Source organism: Neolamprologus multifasciatus, chromosome 14 (assembly GCF_963576455.1).
Source record: "Neolamprologus multifasciatus chromosome 14, fNeoMul1.2, whole genome shotgun sequence".
Lineage (NCBI taxonomy): Eukaryota > Metazoa > Chordata > Actinopteri > Cichliformes > Cichlidae > Neolamprologus > Neolamprologus multifasciatus.
In genome coordinates this window covers 36,804,807-36,822,521 of record NC_140452.1, presented here as the reverse complement: position 1 = coordinate 36,822,521, position 17,715 = coordinate 36,804,807, and the positions used below count along the sequence as shown (strand labels likewise).

The 17,715-nt window shown below is 38.7% G+C and overlaps 1 protein-coding gene and 1 pseudogene across 2 annotated transcripts; one reads left to right on the top strand and one right to left on the bottom strand.

Moving 5' to 3' along the window:
• Positions 1-1,027: 1,027 nt before the first annotated feature.
• On the top strand, positions 1,028-4,419 carry LOC146504577 (cobalamin binding intrinsic factor-like). Its single transcript, XM_085184725.1, has 4 exons — positions 1,028-1,147; positions 1,237-1,378; positions 3,984-4,120; positions 4,224-4,419. The coding sequence occupies exons 1-4, from the start codon at positions 1,078-1,080 to the stop codon at positions 4,283-4,285; spliced, it is 411 nt and encodes a 136-aa protein (XP_085040851.1). The 5' UTR covers positions 1,028-1,077; the 3' UTR covers positions 4,286-4,419.
• Positions 4,420-11,258: 6,839 nt separating this feature from the next.
• LOC146504576 (uncharacterized) lies at positions 11,259-13,528 on the bottom strand (annotated as a pseudogene). The gene is made up of 6 exons (XR_014877890.1): positions 13,477-13,528; positions 12,654-13,287; positions 12,163-12,208; positions 11,758-11,849; positions 11,558-11,668; positions 11,259-11,452 (listed from the first exon to the last, which is right to left on the bottom strand). The product of XR_014877890.1 is annotated as an uncharacterized LOC146504576 (transcript).
• Positions 13,529-17,715: the final 4,187 nt, after the last annotated feature.

The window sequence follows — 17,715 nt, the reverse complement described above, 5'->3', positions numbered from 1 at the left end:
TTAAACTTTTTTGTGTTTGTGGACATAAAGATATTAAGAGAACTTTATTAATAATTTCAAAACCCAAAATAAACCTGAGAGAACTTTAGGAGTAGACAAATCAATAATCTGGTACATTCTTAAAAAGAAAGAATGCATTGGGCAGCTCAGCAACACCAAAAGACCTGAAAGTGAACTTTCTGAAGTGGATCATTCTAAATTTCTTCCTTTTTTAAGAGAAAACACTTGAGGTCTATCATTGCCAGAGCCTACGATCAGGAGATGTATTCATGAATGAAAATACAACAAGATCAGGAAAACCAGATTTGAGTTTGCTGATGAAGATCTAAAAGAATCTGGAGAGAATCTGAAAACAAAAGTTGGACGATGAAACCAGGATCAACTTTCCTTTTCCAGAATGACTGGAAGCTCATGATCCAGAATCTACCATATCATTTGTCTAACATAGCAGAAGCAGTATAATGGCATGGGTATGGGCGTCATGTTCATTAGTGTCAGCTGTGTTCACTGTGTGTTTACACTTCCATCATTACCCTTCTGTATATTTAAGTCCTCTGTTTGCTTTTTTCAGGTTGTCTGTTTTCCCTTGTCTCATGTTTCTTAGAACAAATGAGATTCCTGATGTTGACTGAAGTGTCGAGCAGCATTCATTTATGTAGATAGGCATTGTGAAACAAAAACAAAAATATCCAAGATATTAAGTGTACAGAAATAACAATTTAATAAAAACCCTGTAAAACTCATTTTTACACTTTTGTTGTTGTTTTTTATTCTTGCTGATGTGCACAAAGTTTAAGCAATGTTAAAAAACAAAAATCCCAATCCAGAAAGGTCATGGGAGAGTTGATGTTGGCACATGATGCAGCATGTTGGTACGTCATTGTTCATTGTACAAGTTATCAGTTCAAACATGATTTCATAACAAGGACTCAAGGTGACATTAGAGTTGGTTCAATGGATAACTTTGTTTGCTTTTTCAAACCAAGATCAATAAAGTCCGTATGTAAACACTGATCACTGAAATAAAACATGTGAGTGAGCATCATCATCATCAACAGTGAACTCCTAACAGCCACGATGACAATGGTGCCCTCTCTCCTCTCTGCAGCCCTGTTGCTCGCACTGCTTCCTTGGACTTTGACTGAAGGTAAGTTTCATAACAATAAGTGTAATTTTTATTAGAATGACTGTCATTATCATTTAATATTTTTAACCTTTTGTCTGTGGCTCATTTAGCACCGCCAATGATTCCCATTGCTATAATGGTGAAGAACACCTTACAAAACAAACCTCTACAAACCTACAAGACTGAAGTGATTAGTGGGGGGATCCTGCTGGGTGCGATGAAGAGACTCAATGACTCCGATGCAGACTTCAAGTGAGATAACAGCATCAGTTGGAAGTTTTAATTTACATGCAGAAATTTATGTTGACACAAGAATTTTAATAATCTTATAACTGCTAGGATGTGTAATCTCCACTGAGCAACTATGGCTAACATATATCTATGAAATCTGGTGCAAACATCTAATATACTAAAATATGCACAGAACATCATGGAACCATGCCTTAATCCCAATATGACGCTCACCATATTTTCATTTTGCATTGAAGGACTGTCTGTGGCAGCTTTGCAACTGTTTAACTCCTCTCCTCGTGTCAGCATGTTGTTAACTGTCACACCATTACTGAGTTTAGTTACAGATTCCACAGATCACATCGTCACAGACGGCAGTAACATACTAGTATACAGTACATAGTTTTAAAAAAAATATGAAATGGTATCTGTTATGACAGTTGCTAATCCTGTTGTCAGCTTTATCCACATTTACAATTTATAGCTTAAGCCTGTTTCAATACATCCTCTTTCCAATCAAACGTAGACTACAACAGATGAGGCAGGGTGTACATTAGGGCGTTGCTGCCATTTAATTGACAGTCCAACCCAGTATCACAGGAAAGAGTGTAACAGACACGCCAGTCCACTGTGTCCATTTCACGCTTTGCCTCTCCACAGACATGCAGGTAGCTCCAGTACATTGCAGTAAGCTTCAGTACCAGAAGAGGGTGATAGTTTATTTCAAGCCAACACCAAAATAATCAGGGGTGAGTGTTTAAACACACATGTAAATACATATGATCCATGTCGCATAATTGTTTCTAACATCACCCTGGAAAGGACTTCATACCTTCTTCACGAGCACTTCATGGCTTTAGATACATGATCTCCTCCTGCTGGTATTTCAGCTTTTGCATCTATTTCAGACTCTGGAGAGAAAAAGTGTGAAATGGACACATTGGACCTGTGTGTCTGTTACATGCCCCGAAAAGGCCTTCAGCTTCAGATCCATGCCTTACTCTTCTCTACTCCAATCTGCTCACCGAATAATTTCATCATCATCATCGTTTATTTATATAGTACTTTAAAAACACAGCTGATAGACCAAAGTGCTCGACGAAACAAATATAAATATAGTAATAAAATAGCAAAAAGCAAACATAGCAATAAAAGTAATAAAAATGTCAGTTACCCACACAGTAAAAGTCAGGGAATAAAAATAGGTTTTTAATCTGGACTTGAAATTAATTGTATTTTTAAAATCTATGATAGCCAATTGCCAAACATGTAGCTTTAAAAAACACCACTTTGGTGACATAAGGATCTTCTGTATAGTCTGTGCTGTAAGTATTTGACATTATCTGGACATCAATCCGGTCGTTAAGTGATGACGTGACGAATCCTACTTCCTAAAGTAGTCTGCGTTTAATATGGCTTTTGTGTTGTTAACATGTTTAATGTTTTCTATTTTCTTCTACTGTATTTAATCTCAAAAAGCTCCTAAAACAGTCAGTGATCACTGTTGACCTCCCTCGGCTTTTATTACCGCTAATCATTTATTTAAGCTCAGTTTTAAAACCTTAGGATGTAGCTACAGCCCAGCCCATGCAGCAGTATATGAATGACTAACCTCGTATTGTGGATGGATTATCTCAGTTGTTCTCCTGGCTGAAGTTTGGTCCTTTTACAGCATCCTGCCATGCGATTACATTTGTTCCTGACCACCGAGAACACTCACGTTAACTTTTATCGAGTGGGAAAAAGGTTAGCTTGTTTATATTATGCTAACATAGCTGTGTCGCTAGCGGTCACGTAGCACATCATTAAATACCAGCTAGCCAAACTTCAGTAACCCTACAAACGTCACTGCTGTTTAGTTTTCTGTCTTCATTTATGTTGGAAGTGATAACAGAGCTGTACGTTTGAATTTGTTTCCAAAACCCCACAGTCAGGACATGCTATATTGTATTTAGATAGAAGCTAGCGAGCTAACTTCCTGCTAACTTCTAACTCCGTTAAATGTCATAAATTCCGTTTTCATGGATGCCTGGATGTTAAACTCAATTGTTACACCTGGTAGAGCAGAACGCTGATCATTTTATTAAAGATGAAAGACTTTAGACAGTTTTTCAACTCTCAGTAATGCCATAGTGATCGTTTGATATATGGACCTGCAGCGGAGTTTAGGCCCAGACACGGCTAGTGACGTCAGACTTAACAACCGGATTGTCTACCCAAATTAACCAATCTGATATACACTTTCTTTGAAGTTAGAGTGACCCGTAGCAGCCATACTAATTATACTGAGCTGATGTAGTTGCAGAGCCATAACTCAGCACTGAGAGGAGGTCTTGGTGATGTTTGGGACAGGAAGGCTGCTGTTTGTTTTCAAAACTGATGGTCAGTGTTTTGTCTTTGGCCGTTTCTAACTTTAAGTGTTTATACTCTTATACATGACGACTTTCATCGTCATTTACACATACATACCAAGATCGTTCCCTCACCCGAACCACGTTAGTCTGAACAAGAAAGAAGAAATGCAAACACAGCTGCCACTTAACAGGAAATTTGATGAGGAAGTGAGCTCAAATACTGAGCCTGACTGCTGTTGTTGATCATTTACAAGGTCTTTTCTTTCTCACAGATTCACCTACAGTGACAATGACAACTATGGGCCTTATCTGGAGAGTGTGAATGGTGTGGCTGGGAATAATGAAGCTCGTACCTACTGGCAGCTGCTGGCCAATGTCACAAACAGTGAATTCAAACCAACCGAAGTTGGTAAGCTCACTGTAAAATGTTCCATAACATTTCTTGTTGTATTCAACTTATCATACTTTATTGATACATCTATTGACTATTTCTAATACTGAACTGTTTGCAGGTATCGGCTGTATCATTCCCAGCCCACATCAGCAAATTATCCTGAACTTCACAGTGTGGTAAATATTCATCAGTCTGAATGCAACTGAAGGACTTCAAAGGCTGATCCTGGAAGTGACTGCAGAGGAACTGATTTCATAGATCAGTAACATGCAGCTGTTTGTTGCTGAGTGACAATAAATTTGAATAAAGCATCATTACAAGTGTTGGTGTTGTTAGTCTGCAAGAGGCATACAGCATTACTGACACGGCAACACCTGACATCTTTGAATTTATCATCATCGCTTACAACAATTATATGTATGCAACACACTTATACAGATGTGTTATACAGTTATACAGATGTGTTATACAGTTATACAGATGTGCTGAAGGCAGCAACCTGAAAAAGTGACACTTCAGTATCATTTAGCAATAACTATTTCATATTCATACACACAACAAACACAGCAACGTTTTCTTAAATTCAATGTGGTTTCCAGATGTGACAAATAATATTTACGTGATGAAATCAATTAATTGATCATTTATCTTTACTGGAACCTCAGTCCAGTCCTTATAATCCAGACAAGTCCCGTCTTAAACCTTCTACCCATACGAAAACTGAAACTGAGACGAGACTTCTTTATTCTTTCATGTCTTATAAAACCATTTCATGCTAGTCCTCCCGCAACCCTGGTAAGGATAACCAGAAGAGACTGGATGCATATTTCATACTAGTATTTACTTCTCCAAGTTCCCACTTGTGCGTTATGTGTTGCTTTGTAAATTCTTGTGATGTCTCAAGCTGAAGTTTTACTGCTGCCATCAGTGTTTTGAAACAGGACGTAATAAGTGAACAGTCAATGTACTTGAGAAATTTGGAGACGCTGCAGGCTCTTAGAGCAGCCACTTGTCAAACACTAGCCTGAGAGATTACCTTTGTTTTTATTTTAATGAGATGATAATAGACAAAATGAACATGTTCAGACTTGAAATTAGCATCTGACATAATTTAAGCACAAGCTTAAAGCTTCAGTTTTATATCATCCTCAGTCTTATTTTAAAATCCTAAAGGACAACATTACATTTCTGATATTAACAGTAACTCTGGGCCTCTGTGGAGTGTGCAGCTGATGTCATATCTGTCTAAAAAAGGATAAAAAAACAACCAAGGAGTGCTGCATCGCTCAAAAATACAGACTATTAGAGTAACAGGTGTATGGCACTGCTAACTAGCTATCAAAAAAAAAAAAAAAACGAACACACAGTGTGTATGCTAATGGCTAATCTAGGAAACTAATTAACAACAGAGTGATTTCAGATATTGTAGAACTATAAGATGATAAACTGTGTGTCTTTTTAATAATAGTGATGTGGTTGTATTTACCTTAATTTAGTGAGTCGTCAGTAAAACCATCAGCAGATAAACTGGAGCAGCCTGGCTACGTAAGAAGTGTAGGGGGGCGTGTTCGCGGTCATGTCCGCGGTCATGTCCAGTGAAGGTACTCAACTAGTGATGGGATTTCTGGCTCTTTTTACAGAACCGGCTCTTCAGGTTGTTTTGTTGCTTTAATTAATTTATTATTAACAATAATATAAAATTATGCACAAAAGGAATTACTAATGTAAAAAAAAAGTGGTTTTATTTATATATGTTTATATATAAATATATGCAGTGGCCCCTAGAGACAAAACACGTACAAACTCCAAAACACATTTCTAGCATTAACTGAACTTCCAAAACAGAGCAGATCACTTAAATTACACAATTGAAAGCATGAAAGTGTCACAATACGGCTGTGTGCAGGCAAGAGTAGGACCCAAACACAAACTCGCAGAGACAAAAAGTAAACTCAAAAAACATAGCTTTATTGCTGGCGTGAAGTGGGACACGAAAAACAATAGAAAACTAAACTGGGAAAACTAAAGCACAAGGAGCCACAGGGAAAAATCACATGAGGGAGGACACAACACTGACAAAGAGAAACATGGGGCTTAAATACACTGAGGGATAACGAGGGGGAATGAGCCACAGGAGGAGAGCACAGCTGGGAGTAATTAGGCAGGACAAGACAAGGGAAGCAAAACTAGAAACATTAACATAGGACAGACTGTGAAAGTAAAACAGGAAACACACTGACGGAACTCAAGACATGTAAACTTAACAGACTGGGGAGACAGAACATAGGGACCCGAAACATGGAACAGAAAGGCACAGTAGACACAACATGAACATAACAACGCCACAGGGGAAGAGTAAAACAAAATGCAGGAACACAGGACCTCTTTCAAAATAAAATGGGAAACATAATGAAACGCAAACATGACAACATAAGAAACACAGACATGAAGCACATGAAGGACAAGGGAGACTTAACAGGGGTTGGATACACAAGGGGAATCTAATAAACAAATGAACTTAGATAATCTAATGAACTTAAACATAAACTCAAACTTAAAACGCTGGGTCAAAAGAACCAGGATCATGACAGAAAGCATGTGTGTATTGTTTGTGTATTTATACACAAGCACTCATATATATTCAAGTAATTTTAAAAAAAATGTTCATTTACCTGTTACTACCACACACCAAATCCAGTCGTTGGTACTTGCTGACTTGTGTAGCCACGAGGTAACAAAAGCTCAACACTGCCCACTAGCATCCTGGAGCACTTCTGTTGTGTTTTGTAAGTTTTTTGGAGTTTGTACGTGTTTTGTCTGTAGGGGCCACCGTAAATATACTTTTATTTATTCACTCCACATAAAATGTAATAAATAAATCATATAATACAAAAACCAACTATTCACATTTCAACTTTTAACTATTTAAATTTTCAACTTTTTCCTTTTAAACAAATTTAAAGTGAAACAACACAAAACACTGCAAACCACAACACAATTAAATATAAATTAAAATATGAAAACAAAAAGAAGATGCATATTCTCTGTCATATGGACCTGCATGAATAAACTTTCTGAATCCTTTATCATCTGCAACTGAAAATAGTTGTGGATGATTACTATACCTTTCTAATGTGACGTTGTTGTCCCTGGCTCTTTCTCTCTCTCTCCCTCCCGCTCTGTTCCTGTGCTACTGCGAGTGTAACTACCGCCCCTCCCCCCTCTGCCCAGCGCAAAGCACAAGGCTCACATGCTGAGTGAGGCGGGAAAAAAGTGCAAGAGAGAGAGAGGGTGAGAGAAAGAAAAAATAAGGAGCCGGCTCTAGGAGCCATTTCGTTCGCGACCGACCCATCACTACTGTACATACCTGTGGGTGCAGCAGCAGGAGCTCAGGGACTGTGGAGCCAGGAGAAGCAACAGGGGATGCTCTGCTGCAGAATCAGTTGGCTCTATCAAGACAATATTAAATGTTAACAGGTTGAGAACAATAGTCATAGAGAAAGTATATACAGTGGTCCCTCATTTATTGGAGCAGGGGTTCTCAGAATAACTAGCCCTCGCCACGCACTTTATACACTTTTTTCCCCACACACATGAACATTAGTCACAGTTCTCACATTTGATTCTCAAAGTGCAAACCTTTGTAGATTGCAAAACGTAAAAGTATTATTATGCCGCGTTTTGTCTTCATCTGCCTGCCACTTTTGTGCGCCTTTTCCCCTCGCGGTGCAGGTGTCTATTTCCGAATGAGGGTCATAGTTATGGGTGTTTTTGTGCTGTTTTTTCTATTGGACATGATGGTTATCAAAACCAAACATGATACATTAGGCAAGTGCAGGAGACACGACACGGGGGAGATTTGTCAATCAGGCTGCAGAATGCAATGCGCATTGTTGAAAGTTGTACTGTGCAATAAAAAAATCAGCGAAAAAGCGAAGCAGTGACGGATGAACAGCGGGACCATTGTGTGCTGTTTATTAATAAACAAAATATATTCCTATGACAACATGCATAAAAGCAGAATGGTATTTGTACATCAGTGGGAAAATAACGGTGGCTTGCTAGCTTTTGTGCGGCTTCCCCGGGTCAGTGAAAACGTTCAAAAGAGAAATGAATGAACTTACCAGGTTGCCCGATCTCTTCACATATCTTCCTCCAAGCTCGGTCCTTTATATCAGCGGTCTCCAACCTTTTTTGCACCACGGACCGGTTTATGCCCGACAATATTTTCATGGACCGGCCTTTAAGGTGTCGCGGATAAATACAACAAAATAAAACTAGTACCGGTACTGAGAAAAAGAAAATTTATTCATAACACACGTGAAAAGACCCAGGAAAACCGAGTAAACAATAAAAACGATAACAAAATAACGCTGAAAACCGATAAAAACCCTGAAAACCAAACATTTCACACCTGAGCCTCAACTCTCGCGGCCCGGTACCAAACGACTCACGGACCGGTACCGGTCCGAGGCCCGGGGGTTGCTTTATATTCCTGTCTCGGTACAGAAAGCAGCTGGTGTCGTACAGCTCCGGGTTGTTTGCTACGCCGTTGATTAGCCTTCCCTTCATTGAAGAATGAAGGGCTTTGGCTGGATCTGCCCCTTTGACCTAGGTTACAGCCACGTCACCAGGCTCCTGATTGGTTGTCGCGGCGCGATTTGACGCTGGAGTTCAGATTTTTCCAACTCGAGCGGGAGACGCGAAACACGCGTATGCACAAAATGCAACAAAAAAACTCACGCGCGTGTTTTTTTTGCGCGAGTCAAACGCGCCAGACGCGCTACACTGACGCGCGTTTCACGCGTTTTGGCGTTTTCGCGACGCAAATCTGCTTCCGAATTTTTGCAGGACTCGACTCACAGCACTTTTCAAAGATGCCAAAGAAGATATGTTACCAGTGTAATGAAGTTATGCCTCTGCAGATGCTTGCAGTACACATCAATACGTGCAAAGGAAAATTCTCTCCTGATGAGACTGATGATGAGGTGAGACAGTTTTGATGAAATTTCTTGCCGGAGATTGAAGTATCGGGCACTATATAGTATTAGTATATACCTATAGTATTGTATATATACCTGCATCTGTTAAGTATTTTTGCTTTAACATGCAGGGCACTAGGAAGTATTCTTAGTTGTTAATTTAAAACATTGTAATCCAGATCGCTTTTTATTTAGAAAAGACTTCAGAAACATTTTCAAACATCACAGATGGAAACACAGGCGGTGAAAAATCAGAGTCTCTTGCTGTCCACCAGGTGCTCCAGTGGATGTCAGTCCCATGTTCCCATCCTTCCTGATGAAAAGAGACATTTCAAAATAACATGCAAGTTTGACCACGAATGTAAGGAGCGGCTGGGAGATCACTCCATTTGTTACCCAGTTGTGAGTGCATGCACTTGTACTGTGACTTACACAGTGTTTAAAACCATAATGAGTGCAGCAGTTAGATGTGGTGGTGGATTCCACAGAGTTTAACACATTGTTGTCTTGTAGTTTGGAAACTAAATGAGTAAAAATGTTTCTAAACATCAGCTGTTAAGATGTTCGTAGCTGTTTCAGGAAAATGACAAGACTTCAAAACTTTGTGTAGGGTCCTACGTTGATAGATAATAAGCAAGGGCTTTGTTTGTCTACTTGTAATCTGAATGTTTTAGCAAAGAAATCCAGTATTTGAGAACTTAAAAGAGCGTTGACTTTCACGTCCATGTTAAGTGTCACTGTTGGTTTGACACCTGTAGCAGGAATTGTATGTACAGGTCACGGCCGTGTGACTCAGAATGGGATTAATTGTTCTCTGAAGTCGCTCCAGGGTTTCCTCATCCAGCAACTTCAGGAACCACAACTGTGCTGTTAGATTCTTCTTGCAGTCCAGCACTCTCCCAGTCAATGCAGGATCCTGAAGCTCCTTCACATCCACAAACATATATAATGGTCATTATTCCAGAATAGGTACTTTTGGGAGGAATGTTATTCTGTGTAAGCGGTTTTTCCATTAAATACAACAATTTAAAAAGAATGCCTTTGTTTTCATGTTCTTCTTACTGTAATTTAGATTAGAGGTAATTGATAAGCAAGAATGTATAAAATCAGCAGAAGCATCTCCCAGATGTGCTACAAGTGTTTAATTTGTTAATTTCAGAAGAGCAGAGGTAACTGCTAACTAAAATTTTGAAATTCAACATTTAAATAAATAAAAATCTGATTATGATCTGGTACCTCAAGTCTCTCGCCCTCGTCCAGCTCTTGTAGATGTCCCATACAGCAGAGCTGTTCAGGAGTGAGACCACCTTCTGTCCTGAGGGGATGATTATTCCATCCTCCAACAAAGGTTCAATTCAATTCAATTTTATTTATATAGCGCCAAATCACAACAAAAGTCGTCTCAAGGCGCTTCATAGATACAGAGAAAAACCCAACAATCATATGACCCCCTATGAGCAGCACTTTGGCGACAGTGGGGAGGAAAAACTCCCTTTTAACAGGAAGAAACCTCCAGCAGAACCAGGCTCAGGGAGGGGCGGGGCCATCTGCTGTGATTGGTTGGGGTGAGAGAAGGAAGACAGGACAAAGACATGCTGTGGAAGAGAGACAGAGGTTAATAACAGATATGATTCAATGCAGAGAGGTCTGTTAACACATAGTGAGTGAAGAAGAAACACCCAGTGCATCATGGGAATCCCCGGCAATAGCCTACGTCTATTGCAGCATAACTAAGGGAGGATTCAGGGTCACCTGGTCCAGCCCTAACTATATGCCTTAGCAAAAAGGAAAGTTTTAAGCCTAATCTTGAAAGTAGAGATAGTGTCTGTCTCCTGAATCCAAACTGGAAGCTGGTTCCACAGAAGAGGGGCCTGAAAACTGAAGGCTCTGCCTCCCATTCTACTTTTAAATACTCTAGGAACAACAAGTAGGCCTGCAGAGCGAGAGCGAAGTGCTCTAATAGGGTGATATGGTACTACAAGGTCATTAAGATAAGATGGGGCCTGATTATTTAAGACCTTGTATGTGAGGAGCAGGATTTTGAATTCTGGATTTAACAGGAAGCCAAAACAGGAGAAATCTGCTCTCTCTTTCTAGTCCCTGTCAGGACTCTTGCTGCAGCATTTTGGATTATGCTGCAGCAAGATCCAAAATGCTGGATCATTAGATCATTACAGATCTACTCCTTGATCTGGAATGATCCAAAAGGTGACAAGATCTGCTCGGAGTCGAGGGACAAAGATGTAGTGGACACCAAAGAGATGAATGACATCTGAAATGTCAAGCAGGCCATCCTCCTCGAGTGAGTGAAGAATGGTACTTGCTAGTGACTGCAATCCAGACATCACGCCAAAGTCGTTCTACTCTGTAAATACATTTGAATTTGGATTTCAGGTATTTCATGCTTCAAATCAATATCAGAACTGCTACATGCAGTCAACAATAATATAAAAAACATCAAAAGACTAACCTCTGATTGTGGAAACTCTTTCCAGATATGAAACTCGTTCTCCCTGTTCCTCTTGTGGCAAACATGAAATGTGCAATGTCCAGGTTTTCTACTCCTTGATCTGCCCTAACCCTATGATAAAATTACATTTTTAAGGAATTTTTAAAGTTTGCTTTAATGAAACTTGTTGCTAGCATATAAATTTAATCAGGGCATAAAACCTTGATGGCAAGCCGTGAAGCTGGGCTGATCTCAGGAAAAATAAGAATGCAGTTTTTGCCCTGTTGTTAGTTGCTGCATCCAAGTACAGGACCTGCAGTAAAAATAGTTAATAGTTAATAATGCAGTTTCATAATAAGTGTTCAAGGAATATTGTACGGTTCTACGTTCATAACCATAATACAAAGCTTGAGTAGTCTATACATCAATATTGGTAGTACTTATCAAAAAATGAAAATGGCCTTTTAGTTGAACCTTTTTTGTAAAGAACTGATTATAAATTTTAAAAAAATTGCAAATCGTCCACTATGTTGGCTTGCTGAATAATTGATGTTCATAAAAAAATAACCTAATAAAGCTCTCATTTCAAAACTACCAAATATTCTACATAACAGTTAAAATCTTACCTTCCTTGAGTAGCCATCCACTCCACCAAAGATCACAACATTGTACCTGTTTCAGAGGGAAAACAATCTCACTAAGGCTTGATTTGCAGAACGTGTAAGACATTGAAAATACATTTTTCAGTATGCACACTTGCCACTGATTTAAACTGGACACTTGTCAGGTGTGCTGAAAATAATACCAACATTTTTATATGTTTATAAGTTCAATGAGACTAAATATTTTAGTTCTCTTGTCATGATTTTTTCTTCAGCACTTACCGTATTTTGTGTTGATAGGCTTGTTATCATGGAAAATATCGATATACAAAGTGTAAATAATTGCTCATTACTGGTTTTGTTACACATCCTGTAATCCTTTTACTTAATATTACTCTATCAAGTGCTTTTTAAAATATTATAAATACACTGAAAGACCTGTCAGATAAGATTTAAAGTATAACGTGCATCTTTCTGCCCAACTTGATTTAGAGCTATATAAGTGGGTATTTTACCTTATTACCTTGTGATTTGTGTCTATGTGGACCAGGGAGAGAGGGCCTCGCACCGAGTAGCTGTGATCCGTGTGAAGATCCCTACAGCATCAACTCGATGCATGGAGGCCATCATTCTCCACCACTGAACATGGAGACCCAACCAAATGTCCTTGAACCATTCGATAGCCAGCATTTGGCATCTGATTTTTGATAGCCGATATGATGTTGTCCAGCTCTTGGTCATTCATTGTGCTGTATGTTCCTCTCACAGACAAGTCAAATTCTTGCATCCTCCTGTAGATTGTTCTTCTTGAAACACCAAGACGTTTAGCAATGCAGCTGAGTGTCCAACAAGTTCTTGAGTTTCTCTCTCTAGTACGATTCTGGGGTGGCCAGGTCCCAGACCAACTTCTGTTTCCAGTTCAATAATGGCCACAGAGCTGATGTTAATTTCACACTGAACCAGATGATGAACGTTTTGTAGAGCCTCTGTAATCTCTGACAGACCGCCTGTTAGCTGAGAGAAAGATTCAAACAGAACAAGCTCATGACGAGTCAAGAACTCCAAATAATCCAGATTTAGTGGTTGTTGGTTTAAAGCAGCTTCCAGTTTAGAGAGGAGTCTATGCATCATTTGCTGTCTCAGTATGTCCTGTTAAAAGCAGCAAATGGACAAGTAGTTAAAAAAATATAATGAAATGATGTATCTCAGACAAAAATAAACAACCCATAAAACAAACTACATGAGGTACATCATTTTTCAAGTTTGCATAGTTTGCAAATTAGCTTACGTCAGTTATCAAGCGAATAATAATGTACAAAATGATTTTATATTACTTACATGTGGCCGGGACATGCTGTTTTCGTGCTGCTGTTCAGTATTCGACGACATAAAAGAGCTACTCAAATATAATTTGGAAAAATGAGTCAGTTGGCATGGTTGTATGTTGCAACTACATTACACCAACGATAGTCTTAAAAAATAATATATTTTAAAATAAAATAATTAAAGATATTATCCGCAAATTGGGGTTTAGCTGGATTTAGCTACATTTCGGACAGTGTTTCCAGAATGCAGTAGCTAGCAAGCTGATTGGAGACCGTAAGAGCCAATCAGAATTTTTGAAACTAAGTCTGTGATTGGTTGGTTTTGTGGCACACTTATAACGGTGTACAGAGAGTTGAGCGCACGAAGTAGAGAATGTTGTGAGCGTGAGCAACACATTGTGAGCAAGTGCAAGTGAAAAAACTGAGCGAGAGGGGGTGCTGTTGTGTGTGTATAGATAAGCGCAAACACTGAAATACGTTTTTTGCACGCAGCAATGAATTTTGTTCACTCAAATTCAGCTTTTGTACGCGCAAAATAGATTTCTCCTCAAAATGCAACACTTGCACCTGCAATTTTTTTTTACATGCGCTCAAAGTTTTTTTACGTGTGCTCAGAATAGTGGCACAAAAATAATGCCATAAATATGCACGTTCTTTTTGTTTTCATATTTTAATTTATATTCAATTGTGTTGTGGTTTGCAGTGTTTTTTGTTGTTTCACTTTAAATTTGTAAAAGGAAAAAGCTTAAAATTTAAATAGTTTAAAGTTGAAATGGGAATGATTTTTGTATTTTTTTGTATTTGTATTTATTTATGGATTTATTTATTACATTTTATGTGGAGTGAATAAATAAAAGTATATTTACGGTGGCCCCTACAGACAAAGCACATACAAACTCCAAAACACGTACAAAACACAACAGAAGTGCTCCAGGATGCTAGGGGGCAGTGTTGAGCTTTTGTTACCTCGTGGCTACACAAGCCAGCAAGTACCAACGACCAGATTTGGTGTGTGGTAGTAACAGGTAAATGAACTTTTTTTTTTTTTTTAATTATTTGAATATATATGAGTGCTTATGCATAAATACACAAACAATACACACATGCTTTCAATTGTGTAATTTAAGTGATCTAGTAGCTCTGTTTTGGAAGTTCAGTTAACTCTAGAAATGTGTTTTGGAGTTTGTACGTGCTTTGTCTCTAGGGGCCACCACATATATTTATATATAAACATATATAAATAAAAACACTTTTTTTTTTTTACATTAGTAATTCCTTTTGTGTATAATGCTGTAGTGCTGTAGCTAACCTCCACCAGTGTGTGAATGTGAGAGTGAATGAATAATGGAATTGTAAAGCACTTTGAGGTTCTTGAAAAGCGCTATATAAATGCAATCCATTATTATTATTATTATTATTATTATTATTATTATAATAATTTTATATCATTGTTAATAATAAATTAATTAAATGAATTAATTAAAGCCGAAAGAGCCGGTTCTCTAAAAAGAGCTGGAAATCCCATCACTACCGGGCACTGAATGTCCAATATATTGCAGTGAGTGTGCATTTAACCACAATTTTACTGCACCTAGAGTACCTATATGTAGTCAAATGTGTGGCAAAGATACAGATGTGAAAATGTAGTTATTAAGAAAATAAATGTAACAAAAACCAAAGCTGAAATTGATTAGGTTTATTAATTTTTCTGTATTGTGTCTATAAAGGCCCTGAATGCTGTGATGTTTACAGTAAATAATGTGGAAATCATTTTCATAAAGTTAGGTAATCAAATCCCTGCTGATATTTTGGATGATGTTTGCATTTTCAATTGATTTTTGTGTGTGTAGGTTTGTTTGTTTGTTGAGAACAACTTGTACTTCTGTGAGGACACACAAGCACGTATACAGAGGTATATATACAGTTATATACAAGTTATATATGCTGTGAGGTGCAATATAAATGATCAGTGCAGTGGAGGATGTTGCACCTTTGACAGCACTTTTTGAGTCAGCTTTTCAGCATCAGGCTCCCACACGGGAAAACCTGCATACTGGGATTCCCACACGAGAGACCGCCTCAGAGTTTCCTCTACTTTACCTCCTCCTAACCTCTTCCTCCTTTAACCCAGCATTCATGTCATATACACATCTGTACTTTGACTTGTTTCATTAGTTATATTTAAGAAGAGTTAAGTTATTCACCTAAATGAATTTTTTTTTTTCATTTTGCATTGTGTTGTACATGTAGAGATCAACAAATCACTAGTCGTGCTGAATTTTAAGGTTTCAGCTTGTTAATTACACGTTCAGCAGACATCAAAGTACATCCTCATCCAGCTCAATGGTATCTTTTTTTCATCTTATAAATTCCAGTCTAAAGTGAATTCACTGTTTGAGCTCAGCTTTGGTCTTAAACCTCCAAAAACAACACGTGGCTCAATAATATTTGCCTGATGATTGACAGAAAGCTCGCTGAGGCTGGAAGTAAAGCAAGAGAAACTCTAACTGAAAGAAAAAAATCTAAAGAATATTGAATTTTTGGAATAAATTATTTTCAGGGACGGATATTCCCAAAAGTTAAGTTCCCGTGGACCTTTTCCCATGTGAAAAAAGTTTTGTTACTCATGTAAGTGACTTCTTAAGTAATCTGCAGTCACATAGATGAGTGATGAAATGTTTCTCCCGCTAGCTAAAAACGCTAGCTAGCTAGTACTGCTGGGACGTAATATTTTCATAAGCTAAGATGATCTTGAAAGTTCATAGCTGCCGCCACTTCCTCCTCACTAATCCTCTACACTTCCTGACTTTCTTTGTCTCTGTCTCATTTTCTACATTCATGAGCTTCATGTGCTTCAGCTGTTTTCTCAACACACTCCTTTATTTGTCCCTATGTTTTCATTTTTGTCCTTGATTACCTTAATTTGCTCGATGTCTCTGGTCCTTTTCTTGTTGCTTAGTGTCCAGTCTCACCGGTAACTCGCTATAAGCCTTTTCCTCTGCGACTTCTCTGTGCTGTACACTTCTCAGTACTCCTGTCTTTTTCTCCCTGACTGACCTTTCCTTCATCCTACAGACCACCATCTGATGCTGCCTTGTTGCATTCTCCTGACACCACCTTGGATTCTCCTGCATCTTTCAGATTGCATCTTCTGCATAAGCTGTAGTCCACCCGTGTCCACCCTCCTCCCCTCTTATGTAACCCAACGTTCCCCCTTTCCTGCTGTCTCTGTTCCATCCCACCTATACAACACCAAGTTCCCTTCACTTCCATGTCCACTGAAGTCTGCTTCCATCACCACTCTCTGCTACTCCATCCGACTTACTCCAGAATTCTCTTTTCTGACAACATCCAACAGCTAATACACCATCTTTCATTAATAGTTTGATATTCATGGTTACCCGTGTCACACAGTGCGTAAAAGCGTTTTAATTCATCGGTGTCAGGCTGTGGGTCTCAAAACCAGAGCAATGCTAAACTGCTGTGTAGAGTTGGAGTGAGGCACAGATGATGATGAACCGTTCTGGGAATGTTTCACAACTGCACGTCTGCCATTTCTCCACAAGAGTGAGCCATAAAACAAACTCTTCACTTACAGAATAAGTCCATAGATTTTTAGCGCCAGTTCAGCCAGAGAAGTGGCTTTAAGTACATCAGACACCAGGTGTTCTCAGGTTGCTCTCCTACCAAGCGTAGCTGTCGATAACAAATGTGCGTCGCGGGATAAACTTCAAACAAGCCTGTACAGTCGAATGCAGAATGTAATGAAATATTCTCGTATTTCCAGTTTGCAGCCAAAAAAGATGATCTGCCTCTGTGGCCTCACTCAAACTCAGCCCAGTGAGCTGCAGCCATGCTGAGGTACACAGTGTTTATATGTTACTGTAAAACTCAAATCCAAGGTAGTTCAATAAGTTCAGCTTAAAAAAAAATATCTGTTTTTGTTTTTGCATTTGGCTGCACATACTTTGGTCTTGGCCAGAAAAAGCTTCGTGTTGGGTTGAGGGAAAAACGTTGTGCACTGTTTTTGGAACAGTTATTAGCTGCTGTACATAAATGAGTGTTTCAAAGATGCATATAAAAGGCTACAGCCTGGACAGATGACCTGGAATGAGCCCATTTTGACATTATGTTGCAGTGTCTGCCTTTTTTTAGCAAATTAAACTGAATCTTTTTTCATAATGTTGAGCAGTTTTGCAGATTAAGTACACACTGCATAAAAGTGTGCATTTGTAAGGCAATTTTATTATAG